Source organism: Tinamus guttatus, unplaced genomic scaffold, assembly GCF_059628265.1.
Source record: "Tinamus guttatus ecotype Peru unplaced genomic scaffold, ASM5962826v1 Tinamus_guttatus_pri_ptg001441l, whole genome shotgun sequence".
NCBI lineage: Eukaryota > Metazoa > Chordata > Aves > Tinamiformes > Tinamidae > Tinamus > Tinamus guttatus.
In genome coordinates this window covers 28,196-52,862 of record NW_028289975.1, presented here as the reverse complement: position 1 = coordinate 52,862, position 24,667 = coordinate 28,196, and the positions used below count along the sequence as shown (strand labels likewise).

The 24,667-nt window shown below is 63.4% G+C and overlaps 1 protein-coding gene across 1 annotated transcript in view; it reads left to right on the top strand.

Moving 5' to 3' along the window:
* Positions 1–4,705: 4,705 nt before the first annotated feature.
* LOC104575958 (voltage-dependent P/Q-type calcium channel subunit alpha-1A-like) overlaps positions 4,706–24,667 on the top strand; it is a 44,698-nt gene continuing 24,736 nt past the window's right edge. The window contains 17 exon segments of the mRNA XM_088539161.1: positions 4,706–5,007; positions 8,668–8,773; positions 8,856–8,995; positions 11,434–11,525; positions 11,609–11,761; positions 13,846–14,033; positions 15,478–15,581; positions 16,237–16,352; positions 17,164–17,220; positions 18,095–18,184; positions 21,160–21,369; positions 22,511–22,623; positions 22,697–22,809; positions 23,131–23,262; positions 23,973–24,045; positions 24,141–24,258; positions 24,573–24,666. Of these exon segments, the coding sequence (XP_088395287.1) occupies positions 4,706–5,007; positions 8,668–8,773; positions 8,856–8,995; positions 11,434–11,525; positions 11,609–11,761; positions 13,846–14,033; positions 15,478–15,581; positions 16,237–16,352; positions 17,164–17,220; positions 18,095–18,184; positions 21,160–21,369; positions 22,511–22,623; positions 22,697–22,809; positions 23,131–23,262; positions 23,973–24,045; positions 24,141–24,258; positions 24,573–24,666 (2,201 nt within the window).

Genomic DNA, 24,667 nt, shown 5'->3' with positions numbered 1-24,667 from the left:
CCGCGGAGCGGGGAGATGGTATCGCCCACAAGGGGGCGTGGTTAAGGCAGGTGGGGGCGTGGCCTCCCCGCCGCCATGGCTGCCGTGGCAGCGCGTTGCCTCGGCAGCGATGGCGGCCGCGCGGGGGCGGGGCCTCGCGCGGGGCGGGGGGTGCCATGGCAACGGCGCGGCGGGCAACCCCCGGGAACGGGGACACCGGGAATGGGGATACCCGGGAATGGGGACGCTGGGAATGGGGACACACGGGAATGGGGACACACAGGAATGGGGACACGCGGGAGAGGGGGCACATGGAAATGGGGACGCAAAGGAATCAGGACCCCCGGGAATGGGGACACCACGGAATATGGACCCACAGGAATGGGGACACCTGGGAATGGGGACACCTAGGAACAGGGACACATGGAAACGGGGACTCAAAGGAACCAGGACCCCCAGGAACTGAGACCCGTGGGAATGGGGACTCCCAGGAACTGGGACCCCCGGGAATGGGGCCATATAAGAATAGGGAGCCTCGGGAATGGGAACTAGGACCTGCCGGAACCGGGACCCACAAGAACTGGGATCCCCGGGAGCCAAAAGAACTGAGCTGTCCGGGAATGGGGACGCATAAGAACCAGGACCCCCACGTGTCCCTGCACACGCGTGTCCCCGTGCACATACGTGTCCCCATGTCCCTGTGCCCACACCCCATTCCCGCTCCGGACCCATTCCCGGCACACGGGCACGGAGCCTGTGCCGATCTCATCCCTTATCCGTTGCTGTTCCCGGCTCGGCGGGCGCTTGCCGAGCTCCCGGGCGGCCTCTGATCCGCGGCAGCGGGAGGCGGATGCTGCTCCGCAGCGGCAGCTCCGCGCTCCCCGCGTGTCGATTCCCGCCGCCCGCATCCTGCTTTTCGCATCCTGCATCCCGGTCCTGCATCCTGGTCCTGCATCCCGGTCCTGCATCCCGCTTCCCGCCCAGGCTCTGGGGGCTCTGCAGCACCAGCTTCCCCCCTGCCCCGACATAAAAAAAAACCTCGGATGGATGGATGGGTGGATGGATGGATGGATGGATGGATGGATGGGTGGATGGATGGATGGATGGATGGATGGATGGATGGATGCTGCACATGCGGCTGCCCTCCGGAGGCTCCAATCCGGATGCCGGGTGTCCCTGGGATTCCCCCCATCTGATCCCGCGTCTCCAGTGTTGTCCCAAGCATCACAAATGCCCCGAGTTCTGTGCATCCCAATCCCGGCTGGGATGCGAGCGGAGCTGGAGCCCTTCCCGGATCCACTTCCCATATTCCTGCTTGGCCCTACGGGCTCAAACCTGGGCCGTTTGCACCTTATCCGGAGGCTGCAGCCACGGCGCCATTCCCGACCTCCCGCTGGTCCCGCTCCAATGTTGCCAAGCCCTTTCCTGGCTCCGGATGCTCTGGGCATATGGGGGCTCTGCCGGAGGTGCCTTGTCCTGGCCGAGCAGCTCCGGCTCCATCCTGGATGCGGCCGCCATTCCCAGAGCCGCTCCAGGCCCTGGGAATGCAGCACCTTGATGGGATGGGGAATAAACCTGGCAATAGGGGAGCATCCCCACGAGGATGCGATGGGTTGGAAAAGGCTTGGGAACACAGGAACATTTTGAGGGTGTCTTGGAAGCATGGGAACATTTTGGGGACATGGGAATGGCAGGGGATCATTTGGGGAATACAGGAACGACTTGGGAACATGGGAACATTCCAGGCACGTGGCAATAGCTTGAAAACATGAGAATGGCTTGGGAACACGGCAACATTTTGGGAACACGGGAACATCTTGGAAACATAGGAACACGGAATGCTGTCCCCGCTCCATCCGTGGCTCTATTTAGCCACCCTGGAGCAGCCGGCGCGGGACAAAAGCCTGGAACAAAGGCTTGGCTCCGGATGCGGCAAATTGAATTCCGGGCGACCGGAGCGCGCCCGGGGCGCCCTTCCCTTTGCGGGAGGTTAATGGGGCTTGTAGCCGCGGGGCCGCGTCGCGGAGAAGGGACGGAGCGCGCGGAACGCCGGGATGGCGTGGGCTTGTGCACGCGTGCGTGTGCTCGTGTGCACGCGTGGTCATGCTTGTGCACGCTTGTGCACACTCGTGTTCACTTGTGCACGCGTGTTCACACTTGTGCACGCTTGTGTGCGCTTGTGCATGCTTGTGCACACTCGTGTACACTTGTGCACGCGTGTTCACACTTGTGCACGCTTGTATGCACTTGTGTGCACTTGTGCACACTCGTATACACTTGTGCACGCGTGTTCACACTTGTGCATGCTTGTATGCACTTGTGCGTGCTTGTGCACACTCGTGTTCACTTGTGCACGCGTGTTCACACTTGTGCATGCTTGTATGCACTTGTGTGCATTTGTGTGCGCTTGTGCACACTCCTGTACACTTGTGCATGCTTGTTCACACTTGTTCACACTTGTATGCACTTGGGTGTCCTTGTGCATTTGTCTGCACTTGTACACACTTGTGCATGCTTGTATGCACTTGTGTGTGCTTGTGCATTTGTCTGCACTTGTGCATGCTTGTTCACACTTGTATGCACTTGTGTGTGCTTGTGCATTTGTGTGTGCTTGTGCATTTGTCTGCACTTGTGCACACTCCTGTACACTTGTGCATGCCTGTTCACACTTGTGCACACTTGTATGCACTTGGGTGTCCTTGTGCATTTGTCTGCACTTGTGCACACTTGTGCATGCTTGTATGCACTTGTGTGCACTTGTGCATTTGCCTTGTGCACGCTTGTGCACGCTTATTCACACTCATGCATGCTTGTATGCACTTGTGTGTGCTTGTGCATTTGTGTGTGCTTGTGCATTTGTCTGCACTTGTGCATGCTTGTTCACACTTGTATGCACTTGTGTGTGCTTGTGCATTTGTCTGCACTTGTGCACACTCCTGTACACTTGTGCACGCTTGCGCACACTTGTCCACGCTTGTATGCACTTGTGTGCGCTTGTGCATGCTCATGTCCGCTTGTGTGTGCGGTTGTACATGTGCCACCTGGGTGATTCCGCACTGTTGTGCACACAGATGCACGTGGCCTTGCACGCGCTCTTGCACACGAGTGTGTGCAGGTGTGTGCGGGCGAGTCACATGCGTCTTGCACACTTGGCCACGCGAGCGCCCTTGCACGGATACTGGCTCGTGCACGCGCTCTTGCACGCACGCTTGTGTGCGGGGTCATGCGCGCGCTCTTGCACGCTCACTTGCACACCTACCTGTGTTATTGCAGTCGCCTGCCCCCGTGCTCCATTCCTTCCTCCATCCCTTGATCCTTCCATCCCTGCATCCCTGCAATCTTCCCTCCTTCCATCCCTCTATCCCTCTCTCGGTGCTTCCATCCTGGATCCCTGCACCCCTTCCTGCATTCCTCCATCCATCCCTTCATCCTGCTTCCCTCCAACCTTCCCTCCGTGCCTCTCTCCATCCCGTCCCTCCTTCCATCCCATCCCCGCATCCTTCCCTCCATCCCATCCCCGCATCCTTCCCTCCATCCCATCCCCGCATCCCTGGTCCTTCCATGCTGCATCCCTGCGTCCCTCCCTGCGTCCCTCCTCCCTCCATCCCATCCCTCCATCCCATCCCTCCTCCCTCCATCCCTCCCCCTCCCCATCCCTCCTCCCCCCCCCCCGCCCCCCCCTCCAGTCTTATTTTAGCCCTAACCCGGCAGCGGCAGCAGCAGCAGCGGCGGGAGGAGGAGGAGGAGGAGGAAGGAGGAGGAGGAAGGAGGAGGAGGAGGAGGAAGATGCAGGGCCGGGGGGGGCCGCCCCCCCTCCCCCCCCCCGCCCCTCTCCCCACCTTGAAGCCTCCGAGGACGGAGCCGCCGCCGCCCCCCGGGTGACCCCCCCGCGCCGCCCCCGGAGCCGCCGCAGCGCCGGACCCTGCGCCACCGCGGGGGGGGGGGGTTCAGAGGGGGGGGGCGCTGCATTTCCTTCCTTTTTGGGCCTTTTTCCCCATTCCCCCCTTATTTTATATATATATTTTTTAAAGGGGGGGGGGGGTCCTCATGCTCCTGCCCTTCCCGCGGGCGGCGGGCGCGGGGGGGGCGCCCGGCGGAGCTGCATTTTAACGGGGGGGGGGGGGCAAGGGGCTCGCTGACCCCCCCTCCACCCCACCCCTCCCCCGGCCGCACTTGGTGCATTCGGGGCTGCCGAACCCGCTGCCCCCCCCGGCTGCTGCATTTTAACACCCGGGTGGGATTTTTTTATCCCCCCCTTTTTTTTTTCCTCTCTTTTTTTATTCCCCAGCTGGTGCATCGGGCTTTTCTTCTCTTCTTCTTCTTTTTTTCCCTTCTTTTTTTGCACATCCCTATTTTTTCATCCCCGGCGGGGAGCGGGCGGGGGGGGGAAGTGCAGCCCTTCCTCCTCCTCCTCCTCCCCGCCGCCGCTCCGTGGCCCTCGCAGAGGCACCGGAGCACTCGGAGCATCCCAACCTCCCCGCTCCCTTCCCTCCTTTTCCCCTTTATCCCCCTCCTCATCCTCTTTTTTTTTACCTGGGGGGGGGGATCCCACTCCCCCCAACCCCCCCCCCAAAGCACCTTTTTCTTTTTTTTTTTTTATCTCCCCCCCCCCCAACAAAGCGGGGGGGGGTGCGGGCGGCGGGGAGGGGGGGTCCCCGCCGGAGCGCCCCCCCCCCTCCCGCGGCGTGCCCCGTCCCCCCCCCCACATGGGACGTGAGCGGGCAGCATGGCTCGTTTTGGGGACGAGGCGCCCGCGCGCTACGGGCCGCCGGCCCCCGCGGCGGTGGCCTCGGTGGCATCGGCGGTGGCCTCGGCGTCGGGGACGCGGGCGCCCGGGGGGGGTCCCCGCGGCGGCCCCCCCGGCCCGCAGAGGATGTACAAGCAGTCGATGGCCCAGCGCGCCCGCACCATGGCCCTCTACAACCCCATCCCCGTGCGCCAGAACTGCCTCACCGTCAACCGCTCGCTCTTCCTCTTCGGCGAGGACAACGTGGTGAGGAAGTACGCCAAGAAGATCACCGAGTGGCCATATCCTTCGCCGCGCTGCGGGGACCCCCCTCCGTCCCCTCCGCTTGGTCCTCGTCCCCTCCGTTTGCTCCCTGTCCCCTCTTTTTGCTCCCTGTCCCCTCCGCTTGCTCCTTGTCCTCTCCATTTGGTCCCCATCCCCTCCGCTTGCTCCTTGTCCCCTCCACTTGGTCCCCATCCCCTCTGTTTGCTCCTTGTCCCCTCCATGTGGTCCCCATCCCCTCTATGTGGTCCCTGTCCCCTCCGTGTGGTCCCCATCCCTTCCCTTTGGTCCCTGCCCTCTCTTCTTGGTCCCTGTCCCCTCATATCGTCCTCGTATCCTCCATTTGGTCCCTGTCCCCTCCGCCTGCTCCCTATCCCCTCCACTTGCTCCCTGTCCCCTTCACTCGGTCCTTGTCCCCTTTACTTGCCCCTTATCCCCTTTACTTGCCCCTTATCCCCTCCATTTGGTCCCCATCCGCTTCCTTTGCTCCCTGTCCCCTCCATTTGCTCCTTGTCCTCATTGCTGCCCCAGGATGCGGGTGGCTCCAAGTGACAGCGGCTGGGGGGGGGTTGTGGCATTGAGGGGGGTCCCCCCACTGTGTGTCCTCCCCCCCCATCTTTTTTCTGGGGTCCTTGTGCCCATGGGAGGGTCTAGGGGCATCGTGACCCCATTCTGGGCTGCGTCCCCATGTCCCCATCCCATTCCAGGGGTGCCTGTTCCTACAGGGAGCCATCTGGGATTGGGGTGTCCCTGGCTTCATGCGGCCACCGTGACCTCATTCCAGACTGCATCCTTGTGTCCCCAATCCGCTCCCATGAGGAGCTCTTTCCCATAAGGAGCCGACTGGGATTGGGGCGCCCCCAGTCCTGCTGAAGCCACCGTGACCCCATTCCGGGCTGCGTCCCCATGTCCCCAATCCGCTCCTGGGGTGCCTATTTCCACAGGGAGACGCCTGGGATCGGGGTGTCCCTTGCTTCACGGGGCCACCATGACTGCATTCCGGGATGTGTCCCCCTGGACCATTCCTGGGGTGCCTGTTCCCATAGGGAGCAGGACAGGATTGGGATCCCTGATCCCACTGAGGCTGCCGTGACCCCAATCCAGGCTGCATTCCCATGCCCTGCTCCTGCTCCCAACTTGCCCATTCCCATAGGGAGCCATCTGAGATCGGGGTGTCTCTGGCCACCATGACCCCATTCCAGGCTGCATTCCTGTGCCCTGGTCCCATTCCCGGTGTGTCCATTCCTGTAGGGAGCCAGGCAGGATCAGGGTGTCTCCAGCCTCATAGGGCCACTGTGACCCCATTCCAGGCTGCATTCCTGCATCCCCATCCTGCTTCCAGCATGCCCATTCCCATAGGGAGCCAGTTGGGGGGCCCAAGGCCACCGTGACCCCATTCCAGACTGCATTCCCGTGTCCCCATCCTGTTCCAGGAGTGCCTGTTTGTATAGGGAGCCAGCTGGGATCAGGGTGTCCCTGGCTTCGTGGGGCCACCGTGACCCCATTCCGGGCTGCATCCCCATGTGCCATTCCCGGGGTGCCGGTTGTTCAATCCTGGGGTGCCAGTGGGGATCAGGGTGTCCCCGGCCTCGTTGATGCCACCGTGACCCCATTCGGGGCTACATTCCCATATCCCGCTCCTTCTCCTGGGGTGCCCATTCCCACAGGGTGCCAGTTGGGATTGGGGTGTCCCTGGCTCCGCTGAGGCCACCATGACCCCATTCCAGGCTGCATTCCCAAATCCTGCTCCCCCAGTGCCATCCGCCTCCGCTCGGATACGGGGCTCCCATTGGCGCATCCGCTCTGTCCCCCTGCGTGCGCCGGCCGGGAGATATCGGAGCGCCGGGATAGGGCCGGCAATGCCGCCCTGGCTGCCTCCGGAGCCTCCCGGATGCTTCTCGGGAATTCGGGCGCCTTTGGAGTCCCATTGGGTCCCCTCTGGATGGATGAATTCCGTGGGGACGGATCCCGGGGACCTGGCACTGGGGGGTGGATTTTTGCCGCGGTGCCGCCGCAGTTGGGAAACCTGGAGGCTCCCGGCGCCGCTTTGCCGGATGCTGATCCCAATGCAGCAGCCCGGGATGCTGCTCCACGCTGCGTGTGGGGGGGAAATCCGTGGAGCCGCAATGTTGGATTCCTCCCCCCCTTCCCCGGCTCCAAAATGCATGGAAAGCAGAGGGAGGGGGTGGATCCGGGGGTGGCTCCCTGCATCCCGGTGCTGCTCCGAAGGCTCCGCTGCTGCCGCCGGGTAAAACAAGGACAGCGGCGGCTCCGGCTGGGCGGGATGCGGCACCGCGGCACAGGGGGTGGGGTGCGGATTCCGGCCCCCGCGCTCCGCCGGAATTCCCAGTCCTGCCCGCGGCAGGGACAGGTCCGATCCCTCCTGATCCCTGGGGATCGGGAGCTGCCGGCTTGATCCTTCCCGCATTTCCCCGCCCTGCGCTTGGGAAGGGGCTTGGGAGCGGCTGCAGCTTCGCTATGGGGAGGTTTGGGCCAAATCGGAGCAGCACTTGGAGAGCCGGGCTGGATAGCGGGATAGCTGCACTGTGCCGGATAGCCGAGCCGGATAACAGAGCCGGATAGCCAGAGATCCGCACTGTGCCAGTTATCCGAGCTGTGCCAGTTAGGCGGATAACCGAGCTGGAGAGCCGCACCGTGCCAGCTAGCCGGAGAGCTGAGGCGGATAGCCGAGCTGTGCCAGGATGCCGTGCCGGATAGCCAGGCTGTGCCGGATAGCCAGGCTGTGCCGGATAGCCAAGCTGGATAGCCAGGGCATTCCGGATAGCCAAGCCATGCGGGATAGCCGGATAGCCGAGCCATCCAGGGTAGCTGAGCAGTGCCAGATAGCTAAGCCGGATAGCCAAGGCATGCCGGGATAACCAAGCTGTGCCGGATAGCCGAGCTGTGCCGCGTGCTCGAGTCATAGCCAAGGAATGCCGGATAGCTGGATAACCGAACTGTCCTGGATAGCCAAGGCATTCTGGATAACCGAGCCATCCTGGATAGCCGAGCTGTGCTGGCTAGCCAAGGCATTCCGGATAGCTGAGCTGCGCGGGATAGCCGAGCAGTGCCGGATAACTGAGCCGTGCCGGGTAGCAGCCAAGGGGCTCCTGTGCGAAGCATTCCGGGATGCCGGAATGCCAGATGCCGGTGCATCCTGGCAGCTCCCGGCCGCGCCGTTGACTCAGCGCCTGGAGCAGAGCCGCGGCGCCGGGCTCGTCCCCCGCGGCGGCGGTGGCCAAAGCTCTGGATTCGGCCCCAAAACAGCCATATCCCGGGGGGGAGGGTTTCCCTCCTCCTGCATCTTTCCATGCGGGATCGGTACGGCATCCGCATGGCCCCGGCATCCCCGGGAGCCTCCTGGCTTCCCCAGTCCGAGCCCAAGGGCGCTTTGATCTCGGCCGCGCTCCCGGGGGCCATCGGGAAGCAGAGCCACCGGCGGCCACCTTTGAAGGCAGATTAAGGAGCCGAGAGTCGCCAGCATCCCGGGAACCGCGGAGATCCCGGGAGCTGCAGGGATCCCAGGAGCTCATTCCCCTTCCTCAATCCTGCCGCTGCCGGGTGCAGCCTGGACACCCGGGCCCCTCTGACCCATCAGCATCCTTCCTTGCGTTGCTTTGCCATTGGGAAGGGGCGGGATACGGAGGATGGATCGGGATGCTTCCTTGACGCCGGCGCACTCCCTTCGAGTACATGATCCTGGCCACCATCATCGCCAACTGCATCGTGCTGGCGCTGGAGCAGCACCTGCCTGACGAGGACAAGACGCCCATGTCGGAGCGGCTGGTGAGCGCGCGGCGCCCGGGGACGCGCGCGGGGACGCGGCCGCCGGCCTCACGTCGCTCCCCGCGTGTCCCCGTGTCCCCAGGACGACACGGAGCCCTATTTCATCGGCATCTTCTGCTTCGAGGCCGGCATCAAGATCATCGCGCTGGGCTTCGCCTTCCACAAGGGCTCCTACCTGCGCAACGGCTGGAATGTCATGGACTTCGTGGTGGTGCTCACAGGGTGAGCAGGGCGCGCTTGGAAGCGCGCGGGGTCTTGATAAGCCGGGTGCAGGCTGCACACACTTGCATGGGTGCAATGGAGCCATGCGCATGTTTGCAAGCTTGGTGCAGGTGCAAACTCACTGCAGATGCACGCTCGGTGCAGGTGCAAGCTCACTGCAGGTGCAAGTTCGGCGCAGGTGCAAACTCGGTGCAGGTGCAAACTCGGTGTAGGTGCAAGCTCGGTGCACGTGCAAGCTCGGTGCACACATGCGTGCGTGCCTTAGCGAGCCGTGCTTGCGTGGGTGCAATGGGGCCACATGCATATCCGCAAGCTCGGTGCAGGTGCAAGCTCAGCGCGCACGCCTGCAAGCGCGCTCGCACGCAGGTGCAAACTCGGTGCACGTGCAAGCTTGGTGCACACACGCGCGTGTGCGTTGGCAAGCCATGCACGGGCCATGCTCGCTTGCATGGGTGCAAGCTCGGCGTATGCCCTAGCTTGGTGCACACGCAAACGGGATGCACTTGCAAGCTCAGTGCACATGCAAGCTTGGCACACACGCACACGCGTGCCCAAAAGCTCCCTTGCACCCGTGTGTGTCTGAAGGTTTGGGGTACACTCTCCCCATTAGCAGCACCCCACGCAAGGCCGCGCACTGGCACCTCTCTTTGCAGCCCATCTGCACGCTCGTCCCCGCAGAGCGCGCATGCGAGCGCGCCAGCCCGAGACGCTAATTGCCACTTTGCCGTCCCGCTCCCCGGGGCTCTGTCGCTTGGCGCTGTCACAATATTTGCTGGCTCCGCGGTGTCACCCGCCTCCGGCTCCCCGGCCCGCGGCCCGGTGGGGGGCTCCCGGGATTTGGCTTCTCCGTGCATCCTGCACTAGGCGCCCTGCTTGCTTGTGCAGATTGCACCCTGGACCCTGCACCCTTTTCATTGCACCCAGCACCGTGTGCATTGCACCCCATGCATTGCACCAAGCACCCCATGCATTGCACCCTGTGCGTTGCACCCTGGCCCCTGCACCCTGTGCATTGCATCCCGTTTATTGCACCCTGCACCCCGTGCATTGCACCCTGTTAATTGCACTCTGCACCCTGTTCATTGCATCCTGCACCCTGTTCATTGCACCCTGCGCCCCATGCATTGCACCCCATCACCCTGACATGCACCCAATTCATTGCACCCTGCAGCCCGTTCATTGCACCCTGCACCCCATGCATTGCACCCTGTGCGTTGCACCCTGGCCCCTGCGCCCTGTGCATTGCACCCTGTTAACTGCACTCTGCACCCTGTTCATTGCATCCTGCACCCCGTTCATTGCACCCTGGACCCCATGCACTGCACCCTGTACGTTGCACCCTGGCCCCTGCGCCCTGTGCATTGCACCCCGTTCATTGCACCCTGCACCTCGTGCATTGCACCCAGTTAATTCCACCCTGCACCCTGTTCCTTGCACCCAGCACCCCATGCATTGCACCCTGTGCATTGCACCCTGTGCATTGCACCCTGCACCCCATGCATTGCACCCAGTTAATTCCACCCTGCACCCTGTTCATTGCATTGTGCACCCCGTTCATTGCACCCTGCACCCCGTGCATTGCACCCTGCACCCCATGCACTGCACCCTGTTCTTTGCGTCCTGTGCTCTGCACCCTTCCCCTTGCGCCCCACACCCAGCACCCCGTGTCTCCCATGGGTGCCCCCACTGGGCCGGGGGGTGGCGTGGAACGGTTGCCCCCCCTCACCCGGTGCGTAGATTGTATCAATGAGCCGGGCTGTTGCCACGGCAACGGGCATGAATGAACACCGAGGGTAACCGTGGCGACTGTGAATGGGAACGGCCGGTTGCCATGGTGACCGCAGGATGGGAAGGGACCCTCGGCTGGCGCAGGTGCTCCCGGACGCCTGGGCCCCCTCTGGCGCTGGCGGTCCTGGGTACCGGGGCCGCTGGATGCTCTGGCAGCACCTATGGGTGCCCCAGCATCCCATGCCGGGCCCGTGGGGATGCAGGAGCGGGATGGGACAGGGTGGCCCACGGAGATGCTGGGATGTGGTGGCACTTGGGGACATGTGGCCAAACTGGGACGTGGTGGCCTATGCGGGTGCATGGCCAGGCTGGGATTGGAGGTCCCCACAGGGGACATGTGGCCGCACTGGGATGTGATGGCCCTTGTGGACACCTTGTGACTGGGATGTGGTGGCACCTGGTGGCTATGGTACAGTGTGTGGTGGCCATATGACCAGATAGGGCCACGGTGGCTCTTGGTGGCCATGGTGGCATAGCATGTGGTGGCCATATGACCAGATAGGGCCAAGATACCTCTTGGTGGCCATGGTGGCATGGTCCATATGGCCAGACTGGGCCATAGTAGAACATCCCCTGGTGGCCAGGTGGCTCCTGGTGGCCCTGGGGACACGTGTGGCCGCTGGTGGCCGCCCTGACCCCTCTCCCCACAGCATCCTGGCCACGGTGGGCTCCCAGTTCGACCTGCGCACGCTGCGCGCCGTCCGCGTGCTGCGCCCGCTCAAGCTCGTCTCGGGCATCCCAAGTGAGTCCCGCGTCCTCGTGTCCCCCGTCCCCACGTCACCGTGTCCCCATGGCCCCCGCTGACGCATCACCCGCCCTGGACAGGTCTCCAGGTGGTCCTCAAGTCCATCATGAAGGCGATGATCCCCCTGCTGCAGATCGGCCTCCTGCTCTTCTTCGCCATCCTCATCTTCGCCATCATCGGGCTGGAGTTTTACATGGGCAAGTTCCACACCACCTGCTTCGACCTGGTCACGGGTAGGTGGCGGCACCCATGGGTGCTGCTGGGACATGGGATGCAGGATATGGGCACGGGGTGCAGAATATGGGTGCAGGGTGCAGGATACAGGTGCTAGGTGCAGGATAGGGGCGCAGAATGTGGGCTCAGGGTGTAGGATATGGGCACAGGGTGGAGGATATGGGTGCTGGGCGCAGGATATAGGTGCTGGGTGCATTATATGGGCACAGATTGCAGGATGTGGGTGCAGGATATGGGCTCAGGGTGCAGGATATGGACACGGGGTGCAGGATATGGGTGCTGGGTGCAGGATACAGGTGCAGGGTGCAGGATATGGACACAGGGTGGAGGATATGGGTGCTGGGTGGAGGATATGGGTGCTGGGTGCAGGATATAGGTGCTAGGTGCAGGATATGGGCACAGGGTGCGGGATGTGGGTGCAGGATATGGGTGCAGGGTGCAGGATATGGGCACAGGGGACAGGATACGGACACAGGGTGGAGGATATGGGTGCTGGGTGCAGGATGCGGGTGCAGGATATGGACACAGGGTGCAGGATATAGCCTCAGGGTGCAGGATATGGGTGTTGGGTGTAGGATATGGACACAGGGTGCAGGATATGGGTGCTGGGTGCAGGATATGGACACAGCGTGCAGGATATGGGTGCAGGGTGTAGGATATGGACACAGGGTGCAGGATATGGGTTCAGGGTCCAGGATATGGACACAGCGTGCAGGATATGGGTGCAGGGTGTAGGATATGGACACAGGGTGCAGGATATGGGTGCTGGCTGCAGGATGTGGGTGCTGGGTGCAGGATACGGGTGCTGGGTGCAGGGTGGAGGCACCACATCCCGCCGCCCTCCCTCTCCTTCCCCTCCCCTTCGTCCCTGTGCTCGGCGCTCGTTATGGAACGGCCTAATTAGTGCTCTGCCCCGGCGGGGCCACTGCTAATTGCAGTGGAGGGGACCAGGGTGGGGGGTCTGTGTCCCCGTCCTGGTCCTGCCACTTTGGGGACTCCAGGGTGCAGGGGGGAGGTTGCGTTGGGCTTGGGTGGCCCGGAAGGGACACATGGCCCATGGGGACACATGGCCAGGCTGGGACATGATGACTCTCATAGGGGCCATGTGGCCAGGCTGGGACATGGTGACCCTTGGGGACATGTGGCCAAGCTGGAACATGGTGGCTTGTGGGAGATGGGTGCTAGGCTAGTGGCTGGGATCTGGTGGCTCTTGGTGGCCGTGGTGGCCCTATGATCAGATAGGGCTGTGGTGGCCACGGTGGCATGTTCCATGGTGGCCATACAGCTAGATAGGGATGTGGTGGCCATGGCGCATGGTGGCCCTATGGGCAGATAGACCCATGGTGACTGTGATGGCATGTTGTGTGGTGGCCATATGGCCAGAAAAGGATGTTGTGGCCATGGTGATATGGCCCATGGTGTCCATGTGGCCAGATAGGGATGTGGTGACCACGTGACCAGACAGGGGGGTGGGGGACCTGGTACATGGTGGCCCTATGGCCATAGGAGGCCACGATGGCCATGGCTCGTGGTGGCCCTATAGTCATATAGGGATGTGGGGGACCTGGTGCATGGTGCGTGGTGGCCCTATGGCCATAGGAGGCCACGATGGCCATGGCACATGGCGGCCTTATGGCCAGAGAGGGGTGTGTGGTGGCCCAATCGCCAGATAGGTGTGTGGTGGCCATGGCGCATGGTGGCCCTATGGGCAGATAGACCCATGGTGACCATGACGGCACGTTGTGTGGTGGCCATATGGCCAGAAAGGGATGTTGCAGCCATGGTGACATGGCCCATGGTGCCTGTGTGGCCAGATAGGGATGTGGTGGCCACGGTGCATGGTGGCCCTATAGCCAGATAGACATGCGGGGGACCTGGTGCACGGTGCGTGGTGGCCCTATAGCCATAGGAGGCCACGATGGCCATGGTGGATGGTGGCCCTATAGCCAGATAGACATGTGGGGGACCTGGTGCATGGTGCGTGGTGGCCCTATGGCCATATGGGGCCACGACGGCCGTGGTGCACAGTGGCCCCATGGCCAGATGGCTCCGCGCGGCTCCCGACGGCGCCCGCTGCCCGCAGACGAGATCAAGGTGGAGGTTCCTTGCGGGACGGACGAGCCGGCCCGGATCTGCCCCAACGGCACCAAGTGCAAGAAATACTGGGAAGGGCCCAACTACGGCATCACCCAGTTCGACAACATCCTCTTCGCCGTGCTCACCGTCTTCCAGTGCATCACCATGGAGGGCTGGACCGACCTCCTCTACTATGTGAGTGTCCCCCCCGCCGCTCCCTGCAGCGGGCCCAGGCGTCCGGGCGCCCGGCACGCGGCCCCGGCGCGTGCGGAGCCGCCGCGGTGGCTTTTGTGCCGACTCAGGGAAAAGGATGAGGCTCCGGGCGCTGTGCCCGGCCGCTCGCGTCCTCGGAGCGCCGCGGCACCCGCGGGTGCTTCGGGGTGGCGGCGGGGGGGCATGCGGTGGGCCGGGATGGGCGCTCCGGGGAAAGGTGGGAGGGCAGAGGGAGGGGGAACGGGAAGATGGATGGGAAAGACGGGGATAGCAAAGAGGGATTGCAAGGAGAAGGGTTGAAAGGAGAGGGATTGCAAAGAGGAATTGTAAGGAAAGAGACTGCAAGGAGAGGGATTGCAAGGAGAGGGATCGCAAGGAGAGGGATCGCAAGGAGAGGGATCGCAAGGAGAGGGATTGCAAAGTAGGATAGCAAGGAAAGCAACTGCAAGGAGAGGGATTGCAAGGAGAGGGGTTGCAAGGAGAGGGGTTGCAAGGAGAGGGATTGCAAAGTAGGATAGCAAGGAAAGAGACTGCAAAGAGGGATCGCAAGGAGAGGGATCGCAAGGAGAGGGATTGCAAAGTAGGATAGCAAGGAAAGCAACTGCAAGGAGAGGGATTGCAAGGAGAGGGATTTCAAAGAGGAATTGCAAGGAGAGGGGTTGCAAGGAGAGGGATTGCAAAGTAGGATAGCAAGGAAAGAGACTGCAAAGTGGGATCGCAAGGAGAGGGATCGCAAGGAGAGGGATTGCGAAGTAGGATAGCAAGGAAAGCAACTGCAAGGAGAGGGATTGCAAGGAGAGGGGTTGCAAGGAGAGGGGTTGCAAGGAGAGGGGTTGCAAGGAGAGGGGTTGCAAAGTAGGATAGCAAGGAAAGAGACTGCAAAGTGGGATCGCAAGGAGAGGGATCGCAAGGAGAGGGATTGCGAAGTAGGATAGCAAGGAAAGCGACTGCAAGGAGAGGGATTGCAAAGAGAGGGATTTCAAAGAGGAATTGCAAGGAGGGGGGTTGCAAGGAGAGGGATTGTAAGGAAAGGAATTGCAAGGAGAGGGGTTGCAAAGTGACGTTTTCCTGGAAAGCCGGATAAAAAAGGCCATCCTGAGGCAGGAGCCAGCCCGGGGCGCCGCGTTGCCTGTGCCGGGGGCCGCATCCCGCCGGAGCCGCCGGCTCGCTGCGGCGCTTTGTCCCTGGCCTAGATTTAGCAGGCGGAAAATGGGGCCGGAGCCGCTCGTCTGCTTGCAAAGAGGCTGCCGGGCCTGGCGGGGGGAGGAGGAGGGGGGAGTACGGGGCCACCCGGACGCCTGGGCCCATTCCTGGCCGCCCCCAAAGTGGGACCCATCCATGGGCTCCGCAGCATCGTGGGCTGAGCCCCGGCAAACTCGGTGCATGGAAGCACTCAGGCCTCTCTCCCTTTTCCAATGGTCCGCAGAGCAACGATGCCTCAGGGAACACTTGGAACTGGCTCTACTTCATCCCCCTCATCATCATCGGCTCCTTTTTTATGCTGAACCTCGTGCTGGGGGTGCTGTCCGGGTAAGCGCGGCCGGATGGAGGGACAGAGGGACGGATGGAGGGACAGGGAGGGATGGAGGGACAGAGGGAGGGATAGAGGGACAGGGAGGGAGGGATGGAGAGACAGAGGGATGGATGGATGGAGGGACAGGGAGGGAAGGAGGGACAGAGGGACGGATGGAGGGACAGGGAGGGATGGATAGAGGGACAGAGGGATGGAGGGATGGAGGGACAGAGGGATGGAGGGATGGAGGGACAGAGGGAGGGATGGAGGGGCAGGGAGGGATGGAGGGGCAGAGGGAGGGATGGATAGAGGAGCAGAGGGAGGGATGGAGGGATGGGGAGGAATGGAGAAACAGGGAGGGATGGATAGAGGAGCAGAGGGAGGGATGGAGGAGCAGAGGGAGGGACGGAGGGATGGAGAAACAGGGAGGAATAGATAGAGGGGCAGAGGGATGGATGGAGGGACAGAGGGAGGGATGGAGAAACAGGGAGGGATGGATAGTGGGACAGAGGGAGGGATGGAGGGATGGATGGAGGGATAGAGGGAGGGGTAGAGGGAGGGATGGAGGGAGGGATGGAAGGACAGAGGGATGGATAGAGGGACAGAGGGAGGGATGGATGGAGGGAGGGATGGAGGGACAGGGGGATGGACACAGGCGCCCTGTGCCGGCAGGGAATTCGCCAAGGAGCGCGAGCGCGTGGAAAACCGCCGGGCCTTCCTCAAGCTGCGGCGGCAGCAGCAGATCGAGCGCGAGCTCAACGGCTACATGGAGTGGATCTCCAAGGCGGGTGAGCGCGGTGGCAGCGGCGGTGGCCCTGTCCCCACGCGGACGTCCCCTGTCCCTCGCGGTGCTGGAGGCTTCGCTTGCTCCGTTCTGCATCCCTGGCACGCGCTAGATGCGGTGTTGGCTCCGCGCTGCATCCCTGCATCCCTCCATCCTCCATCCTTCCATCCCTCCATCCTTCCTTCCCTCTATTCCTCCCTCCCTCCATCCTGCATTCCTGTATCCCTGCATCCCTCCATCCTTCATCCTTCCATCCCTCCTTCCCTGCATCCCATTCCTTCATCCCTCCATCCCATTCCTCCATCCTTCTTTCTCTCTATCCCTCCATCCCTCTATTCCTCCCTCCCTCCATCCCTCTATTCCTCCCTCCCTCCATCCTTCATCCCTGCATCCCATTCCTTCATCCCTCCATCCTATCCCTCCATCCTTCTTTCTCTCTATCCCTCCATCCCTCTATTCCTCCTTCCCTCCATCCTGCATCCCTCCATCCTTCCATCCCTCCCTCCCTGCATCCCATCCCTTCATCCCTCCACCCCTGCATCCCATCCTTCCCTCCATCCCTCCCTCCCTGCATCCCATCCCTTCATCCCTCCACCCCTGCATCCCATCCTTCCCTCCATCCCTCCCTCCCTGCCTTCTTCCACCTCTCCATCCCTGTATCCCTCTATCCTCCCATCCCAACCCTCTATCCTGCATCCCTCCGCTCTGCATCCCCGGGTTCCGCTGGCCGCTCAGAGGGCCTTGGTGGCCTCGGTGGCCACTCGCTGGCCTTGGTGGCCCTGGTGGCCGGGCTGAGCCGGGCGCTTCCCCCCCAGAAGAGGTGATCCTGGCGGAGGACGATGCCGAGGCCGAGCCGCGACTCCCGTTCGATGGTAAGTGCCCAAATCAGGGGTTTTGTAGCCCAAAAAAAGGTTTGATAGCCCAAGCCAAGGGGCTGTATGGCCCTGAGCTGGGGGTTGGTAGCCACATCTAGGGGATCAGCAGCCACACCTGGCGGGCTGGTAGCCACCTGTGGGCGGTTGGTAGCCCCGTGCAGGGGGGTGGTAGCCACACCCAGGAGGTTGGTAGCCGCATTCAAAGGGTCAGTGGGCCTGCATGGGGTAGGTAGCCACAGCAAGGGGGTTGGTAGCCACATCCAGAGGGTTTTTAGCCGCATCCAGGGGGTCGGTAGCCCTGGGCGGGGATTTGGTAGCCACATCCAGAGGGTTGGGAGCTGCATCCAGGGGGTCGGTAGCCGCATCCAGGGGGCTGATAGCCCTGCACTGGGGGTTGGTAGCTGCATCCAGTGGTTGGTAGCCACATCCAGGGGGTCAGTAGCCCCACAATGGGGGTCGGTAGCTGCATCCAGTGGGTCAGTAGCCCCAGGCGGGGATTTGGTAGCCACATCCAGAGAGGGGATTGGTAGCCCTGTGCTGGGGATTGGTAGCCGCATCCAGGGGGTCAGTAGCCTCGTGCAGGGATTTGGTAGCCGCATGCAGCGGGTCGGTAGCCCTGGGCGGGGATTTGGTAGCCGCATCCAGAGGGTCGGTAGCCGCATCCAGGGAGTCAGTAGCCCCACGCTGGGGATTGGTAGCTGCATCCAGTGAGTTGGTAGCCCCGGGCAGGGATTTGGTAGCCGTATCCAGAGGGTTGGGAGCCGCATCCAGGGGGTCGGTGGCCCCGCGCGGGGGGTCGGTGGCCCCGCGGTGGCCCCGGGCCGCGCCGGGTGACACCCGTCTCGCTTGCCGCGCGTGGCCGCCGTGGGAGCCCTGCGCCGGGCCACCCTGCAGCGCAGCCACACGGACCTGCTGCGGCCCGAGGGCGCCGAGGAGCCGCTGGCCGACATCGCCGCCGTGGGTACGGGCGGGACGCGTCCCCCGCGCTGCCACCGTGTCCCCGCCGCGTCCCCTGTGCCGTCACCGCGTCCACGTGTCCCCTGCGCCGTCACCGTGTCCCCCTCGTGTCCCCTGCACCATAACCATGTCCCCTGCACCGTCACCGTGTCCCCACTGTGTCCCCTGCGCCACCACCAGGGCCCCGCTGTGTCCCCTGCACCGTCACCGCGTCCACCTGTTCCCCACACCATCACCGCGTCCCCTGCACTGTCACCGTGTCCCCCCCATGTCCCCTGCGCCACCATCAGGGCCCTGCTGTGTCCCCTGCACCGTCGCCGCGTCCATGTGTTCCCCGCGCTGTCACTATGGTCCCCCGTGTCCCCTCCACCATCACCGTGTCCCCCTCGTGTCCCCTGCACCACCGCCGTGGCCCCACTGTGTCCCCTGCACCATCACCGTGTCCCCCGCACTGTCACCACGGTCCCCCGTGTCCCCTGCACCATCACCGTGTCCCCCTCGTGTCCCCTGCACCACCGCCGTGGCCCCACTGTGTCCCCTGCACCATCACCGTGTCCCCCGCACTGTCACCACGGTCCCCCGTGTCCCCTGCACCATCACTGTGTCCCCCTCGTGTCCCCTGCGCCACCACCGTGGCCCCACTGTGTCCCCTGCACCATCACCGTGTCCCCCGCACTGTCACCACGGTCCCCCGTGTCCCCTGCACCATCACCGTGTCCCCCCCGTGTCCCCTGTGCCGTCACCGTGTCCCCACTGTGTCCCCTGCACCATCACTGTGTCCCCCTCGTGTCCCCTGCGCCACCACCAGGGCCCCGCTGTGTCCCCTGCACAATCTCCATGTCCATGTGTTCACCGCACCATCACCGCATGCCCCGTGCTGTCACCGTGTCCCCACCGTGTCCCCCGCACCGTCACCGTGTCCCCCCCATGTCCCCTGCACCATCACCAGGGCCCGACTGTGTCCCCCGCACTGTCAACACGGTCCCCCGTGTCCCCTGCACCGTCACCGTGTCCCCCCCGTGTCCCCTGCACCACCACCAGGGTCCCACTGTGTCCCCTGCACCATCACCGTGTCCACGTGTTCCCCACACCATCACTGTGTCCCCTGCGCTGTCACCGCAGCCCTCCCTGTGTCCCCCACGCTGTCACCATGTCCCCCGCACCGTCACCATGTCCCCCACACCGTCACTGTGTCCCCCGCGTTGTCACCGTGGCCCCTGCACCGTCACCGCATCCCACGCGCTGTCATTGTGTCCCCTCGCCATCACTGCATCCCCCTGGCTGTCAGTGTCCCCCACGCTGTCACCTCGTCCCCCTTGCTGTCACTGTGGCCCCCACATGGTGCCACTCACACCATGTCATTCCCTGCGCTGTCCCCCCTTGTGGTGTCACCCCGCCACGGTGTTCTCACGTCCCCCCTTACGATGTCCCCATGCCCTCCCCACGGTGTCCCCATGTCCCCCGCGGAGTCCCCTGTAGCCCAGGCTGTATCCCCATGTCCCTGCAGTGTCCCCATGTCCCCATGGTGTCCCCATATCCTCGCATGTCCCCATGTACCCATGGTGTCCCCATGTGCCCACGTGTCCCCATATCCCCCAATGTACCCATGGTGTCCCCATATCCCCACATGTCCCCATATCCTTGCATGTCCCCACGTGCCCATGGTGTCTCCATGTCCCTGCGGTGTCCCCAAGTGCCCATGATGTCCCCCTGTCCCCACGTGTCCCCATGCCCCCATGGTATTCCCATATCCCTGTGTGTCCCCATGTACCCATGATGTCCCCATATCCCCGTGTCCCCACGTCCCTGCCGTGTCCCCCCATCCCCACCGTGTCCCCATGCCCCCGCTGTGTCCCCACGTCCCCGCCATATCCCCATGTACCTATGATGTCCCCACACCCCCACCGTGTCCCCATGTCCCCACCATGTCCCCATGTACCCATGATGTCCCCATATCCCTGCATGTTCCCGCATCCCCGCGTGTCCCCATGTGTCCCCACGTCCCCGTGTGTCCCCACACCCCCACGTGTCCCCCTGTACCCCACTGTGTCCCCATGCCCCTGCATGTCCCCAAGTACCCATGATGTCCCCCCGTCCCCGCCGTGTCCCCCCGTCCCCGCCGTGTGCCCCCATCCCCGCCGTGTCCCCGTGTCCCCCCGTCCTGCCATGTCCCCCTGCCCTGCGTGTCCCCACGCCCTGCCGTGTCCCCATATCCCCGCGTGTTCCCATGTCCCTGCCATGACCCCCTGTCCCCGTGTGTTCCCCCGTCCCCACCATGTCCCCATGTCCCCCCGTCCCGCCATGTCCCCCTGTCCCCGCGTGTCCCCACACCCCGCCATGTCCCCATATCCCTGTGTGTCCCCATGTCCCTGCCGTGTCCCCACGTCCCCACGTGTCCCCCCATCCCCACCATGTCCCCATGTCCCCCCGTCCCGCCATGTCCCCCTGTCCCCGCGTGTCCCCACACCCCGCCATGTCCCCATATCCCTGTGTGTCCCCATGTCCCTGCCGTGTCCCCACGTCCCCACGTGTCCCCCCATCCCCACCATGTCCCCATGTCCCCCCGTCCCGCCATGTCCCCCTGTCCCCGCGTGTCCCCACACCCCGCCGTGTCCCCATATCCCTGTGTGTCCCCATGTCCCTGCCATGTCCCCACGTGTCCCCCCATCCCCACCGTGTCCCCGTGTCCCCCCGTCCCGCCATGTCCCCCTGCCCTGCGTGTCCCCACACCCCGCCGTGTCCCCATATCCCTGCGTGTCCCCATGTCCCTGCCATGACCCCCTGTCCCCGCGTATCCCCACACCCTCGCGTGTCCCCCTGTCCCCACACGTCCCCACGTCCCCGCCGTGTCCCCCTGTCCCCACACATCCCCACGTCCCCGCGTTGTCCCCGTGTCCCCCTGTCCCCACACGTCCCCACGTCCCCGCGTGTCCCCACACCCCGCCGTGTCCCCACGTCCCCGCGTTGTCCCCGCGCCAGGCTCGCCGTTCGCGCGCGCCAGCCTCAAGAGCGCCAAGCTGGAGAACGCGGCGTTCCTGCACAAGCGCGAGCGGCGCCTGCGCTTCCTCATCCGCCGCGTGGTCAAGACCCAGGCCTTCTACTGGACCGTGCTGGGCCTGGTGGCCCTCAACACGCTCTGCGTGGCCATCGTGCACTACGACCAGCCCGACTGGCTCTCCGACTTCCTCTGTGAGACGCCGGGATGGGCGCGGGAATCCGCTTGGGAACTGGGATGGGTGCTGGAATCCAGCTGGGAACTGGGATGGGTGCAGGAATCTGGTCAGGAAGTGGGATGGGTGTGGGAAGCAGTTGGGGGACCGGGATGGGCTCGGGAATCCAGTTGGGAACCAGGATGGGAGCGGGAATCTGGTCAGGAACTGGGATGGGTGTGGAAAGCAGGCTGGGGACCGGGATGGGCATGGAAACCAGGACAAAGATGGGGACCAGGATGGGTGCGGGAACGAGGTTGGGAACTGGGATGGGCGCGGGAATCTGGTCAGGAACTGGGATGGGTGTGGGAACCACGCTGGGGACCGGGATGGGGACCAAGATGGGGACCAGGATGGGTGCGGGAAGCAGCTGGGGGACCGGGATGGGTGCGGGAACCAGGATGGGTGTGGGAAGCAGCTGGGGACCAGGCTGGGGACCCAGATGGGGACAGGGATGGGTGCAGCAATCCGTTTGGGAACCGGGATGGGTGTGGGAAGCAGCTGGGGGACTGGGATGGGTGCGGGAATCCAGTTGTGGGCTGGAATGGGGACAGGATGGGTGTGGGGACCAGGTTGGGGACCAAGATGGGGACAGGAGGGGGTTCAAAAGGGTGTGGGGAGCAGTTTGGGGACCAGGATGGGTGCGGGAACCAGGTTGGGAACTGGGATGGGTGTGGGAACCAGGTTGGGGACCAGGATGGGGACCAGGATGGGTGCGGGAACTAAGTGGGAACTGGGATGGGTGCAGGGACCAGGATGGGGACTAGGATGGGGACCAGGATGGGTGCAGGGACCAGTGTGGGGACTGGGATGGGTGCAGGGACCAGGATGGGGACCAGGACGGGTGCAGGAACTGGTGCAGGGACCAGGATGGATGTGGGAACCAGTGCAAGGTCCAGGAATTGGTGCATGGACCAGGATGGGTGCAGGGACCGGTGTGGGGACTGGGATGGGTGCAGGGACCGGGCATGGGAACCAGCACGGAACCAGGTGCGGGAACCAGGTCCGAGAATGGGAACCGGGTGCAGGGACCATGGGAACCGGCTCTGGGAAGCTCCCCGGATACGGGAGCAACGCGCCAGCCTCCCGCCCGGCCGCTCTCTCCCCGCTTCCCTTTGCAGACTATGCAGAATTCATTTTCTTGGGACTCTTTATGTCCGAAATGTTTATAAAAATGTACGGACTGGGCACGCGGCCTTATTTCCACTCCTCCTTCAACTGCTTCGACTGTGCCGTAAGCGCGTCCCCGGCTCGAGCGCGTGTCACTGCGCGTCCCCCGGCCCTGACGCCCGTGTCCCCCAACGCAGGTCATCATCGGAAGCATCTTCGAGGTGATCTGGGCCGTGGTGAAGCCGGGAACGTCCTTCGGGATCAGCGTGTTGCGAGCTCTCAGGTTACTCCGGATTTTCAAAGTCACCAAGTGAGTGGCCGCGATGGTGGTGGGCGCACACCCGGGTGCCCTTGGGTGCCCTTGGGTACTCTTGGGTGCCCTTGGGTACTCTTGGGTGTCCTTGGGTGCTCTTGGGTACTCTTGGGTGCCCTTGGGTGCCCTTGGGTGCTCTTGGGTGCCCTTGGATGCTCTTGGGTGCCGTTGGGTGCCCTTGGGTGCCCTTGGGTACTCTTGGGTGCCCTTGGGTGCTCTTGGGTACTCTTGGATGCCCTTGGGTGCCCTTGGGTGCTCTTGGGTACTCTTGGGTGCCCTTGGATGCCCTTGGGTGCTCTTGCGTCGTGTCCCCACCAGGTACTGGGCTTCCCTGCGGAACCTCGTGGTCTCCCTGCTGAACTCCATGAAGTCCATCATCAGCCTCCTCTTCCTCCTCTTCCTCTTCATCGTCGTCTTCGCCCTCTTGGGGATGCAGCTCTTTGGGGGACAGTGAGTAGATGGGGGAGGAGATGGACCCAAAACAGCTTGGGAGATGGTCCGTGGCACCCCAGGGTGCTGGTCTTGGGTGCTGGGTGCCAGATTTGGATGCTGAGTACCATATTTGGGCATTGGACACAAGATTTGGGCACTAGGTGTCATTTTTGGTGCCGAGCTTGGGTTCTGGGCACCAGGTTTGGGTGCTAGGTGCCACGTTTAGGTGCTAGGTGACATTTGGGGGTACTGGGTGCCAGGTTTGGGCACTGGGTGCTGGTTTGGGGCACAGGGTACCGGGTTTGAGGGCTATTTTAGGATGCTGGGTCCCGGTTTCAGGGGCTGGGTTCTAGGTTGGATGCCATTTTTGGGTGCTGGGCTCAGATACCAAGTACCAGATTTGGGTGCTGGGTGGCATTTTGGGGCACTCGGTGCCATTTTTGGGTGCTGGGCTCAGATAGCAAGTACCAGATTTGGGTGCTGGGTGGCATTTTGGGGCACTCGGTGCCATTTTTGGGTGCTGGGAGCTTGGCTCAGATAGCAAGTACCAGATTTGGGTGCTGGGTGGCATTTTGGGGCACTCGGTGCCATTTTTGGGTGCTGGGTGCTGGACTCAGATACCAAGTACCAGATTTGGGTGCTGGGTGGCGTTTTGGGGCACTCGGTGCCATTTTTGGGTGCTGGGTGCCAGACTCGGACACACTCCTGTCCCCTTCGCCCCCAACCAGGTTCAACTTTGATGACGGGACCCCCCCCACCAACTTCGACACCTTCCCGGCCGCCATAATGACAGTTTTCCAGGTGGGACCCACTCGCGGTGGGACCCAGGGGACCCTTCACCCATGGTGGGTGACGAACAGACCTGGGACCCCATGGCCACCTCGCTGTCCCCCCAGATCCTGACGGGCGAGGACTGGAACGCGGTCATGTACGACGGCATCAAGTCGCAGGGCGGCGTCAAGAGCGGCATGGTCTTCTCCGTCTACTTCATCGTTCTCACCCTCTTCGGCAACTGCATCCCGGCGGTGGCACCGCTGGCGTCTGGGGGGCACCGGACGCCTGGGCCCCTCTCCAGGCTGGTGGGAGCGATGGGATGGGAATGGGAGACAGGACGCCTGGAGCCCCTGCGTCTTGGTGGGATCAAGGGGATGGGGAACAGGATGACTTGTCCCCTCGTGACTTGGTGGGATCAAGAAGATGGGGATGGGGAACAGGATGACTTGTCCCTCCATGGCTTGATGGGATCAAGAAGATGGGGATGGGCAGCAGGACGGCTGGGTCCCCTCCCGGCCACCCTTGTTGTCCCTTTGCCTTGACGGGGCGCCCAGACACCCTCCTGAACGTCTTCTTGGCCATCGCGGTGGACAACCTGGCCAACGCGCAGGAGCTCACCAAGGTGAGGCCGCCCGGCGCCGCGCGCCCT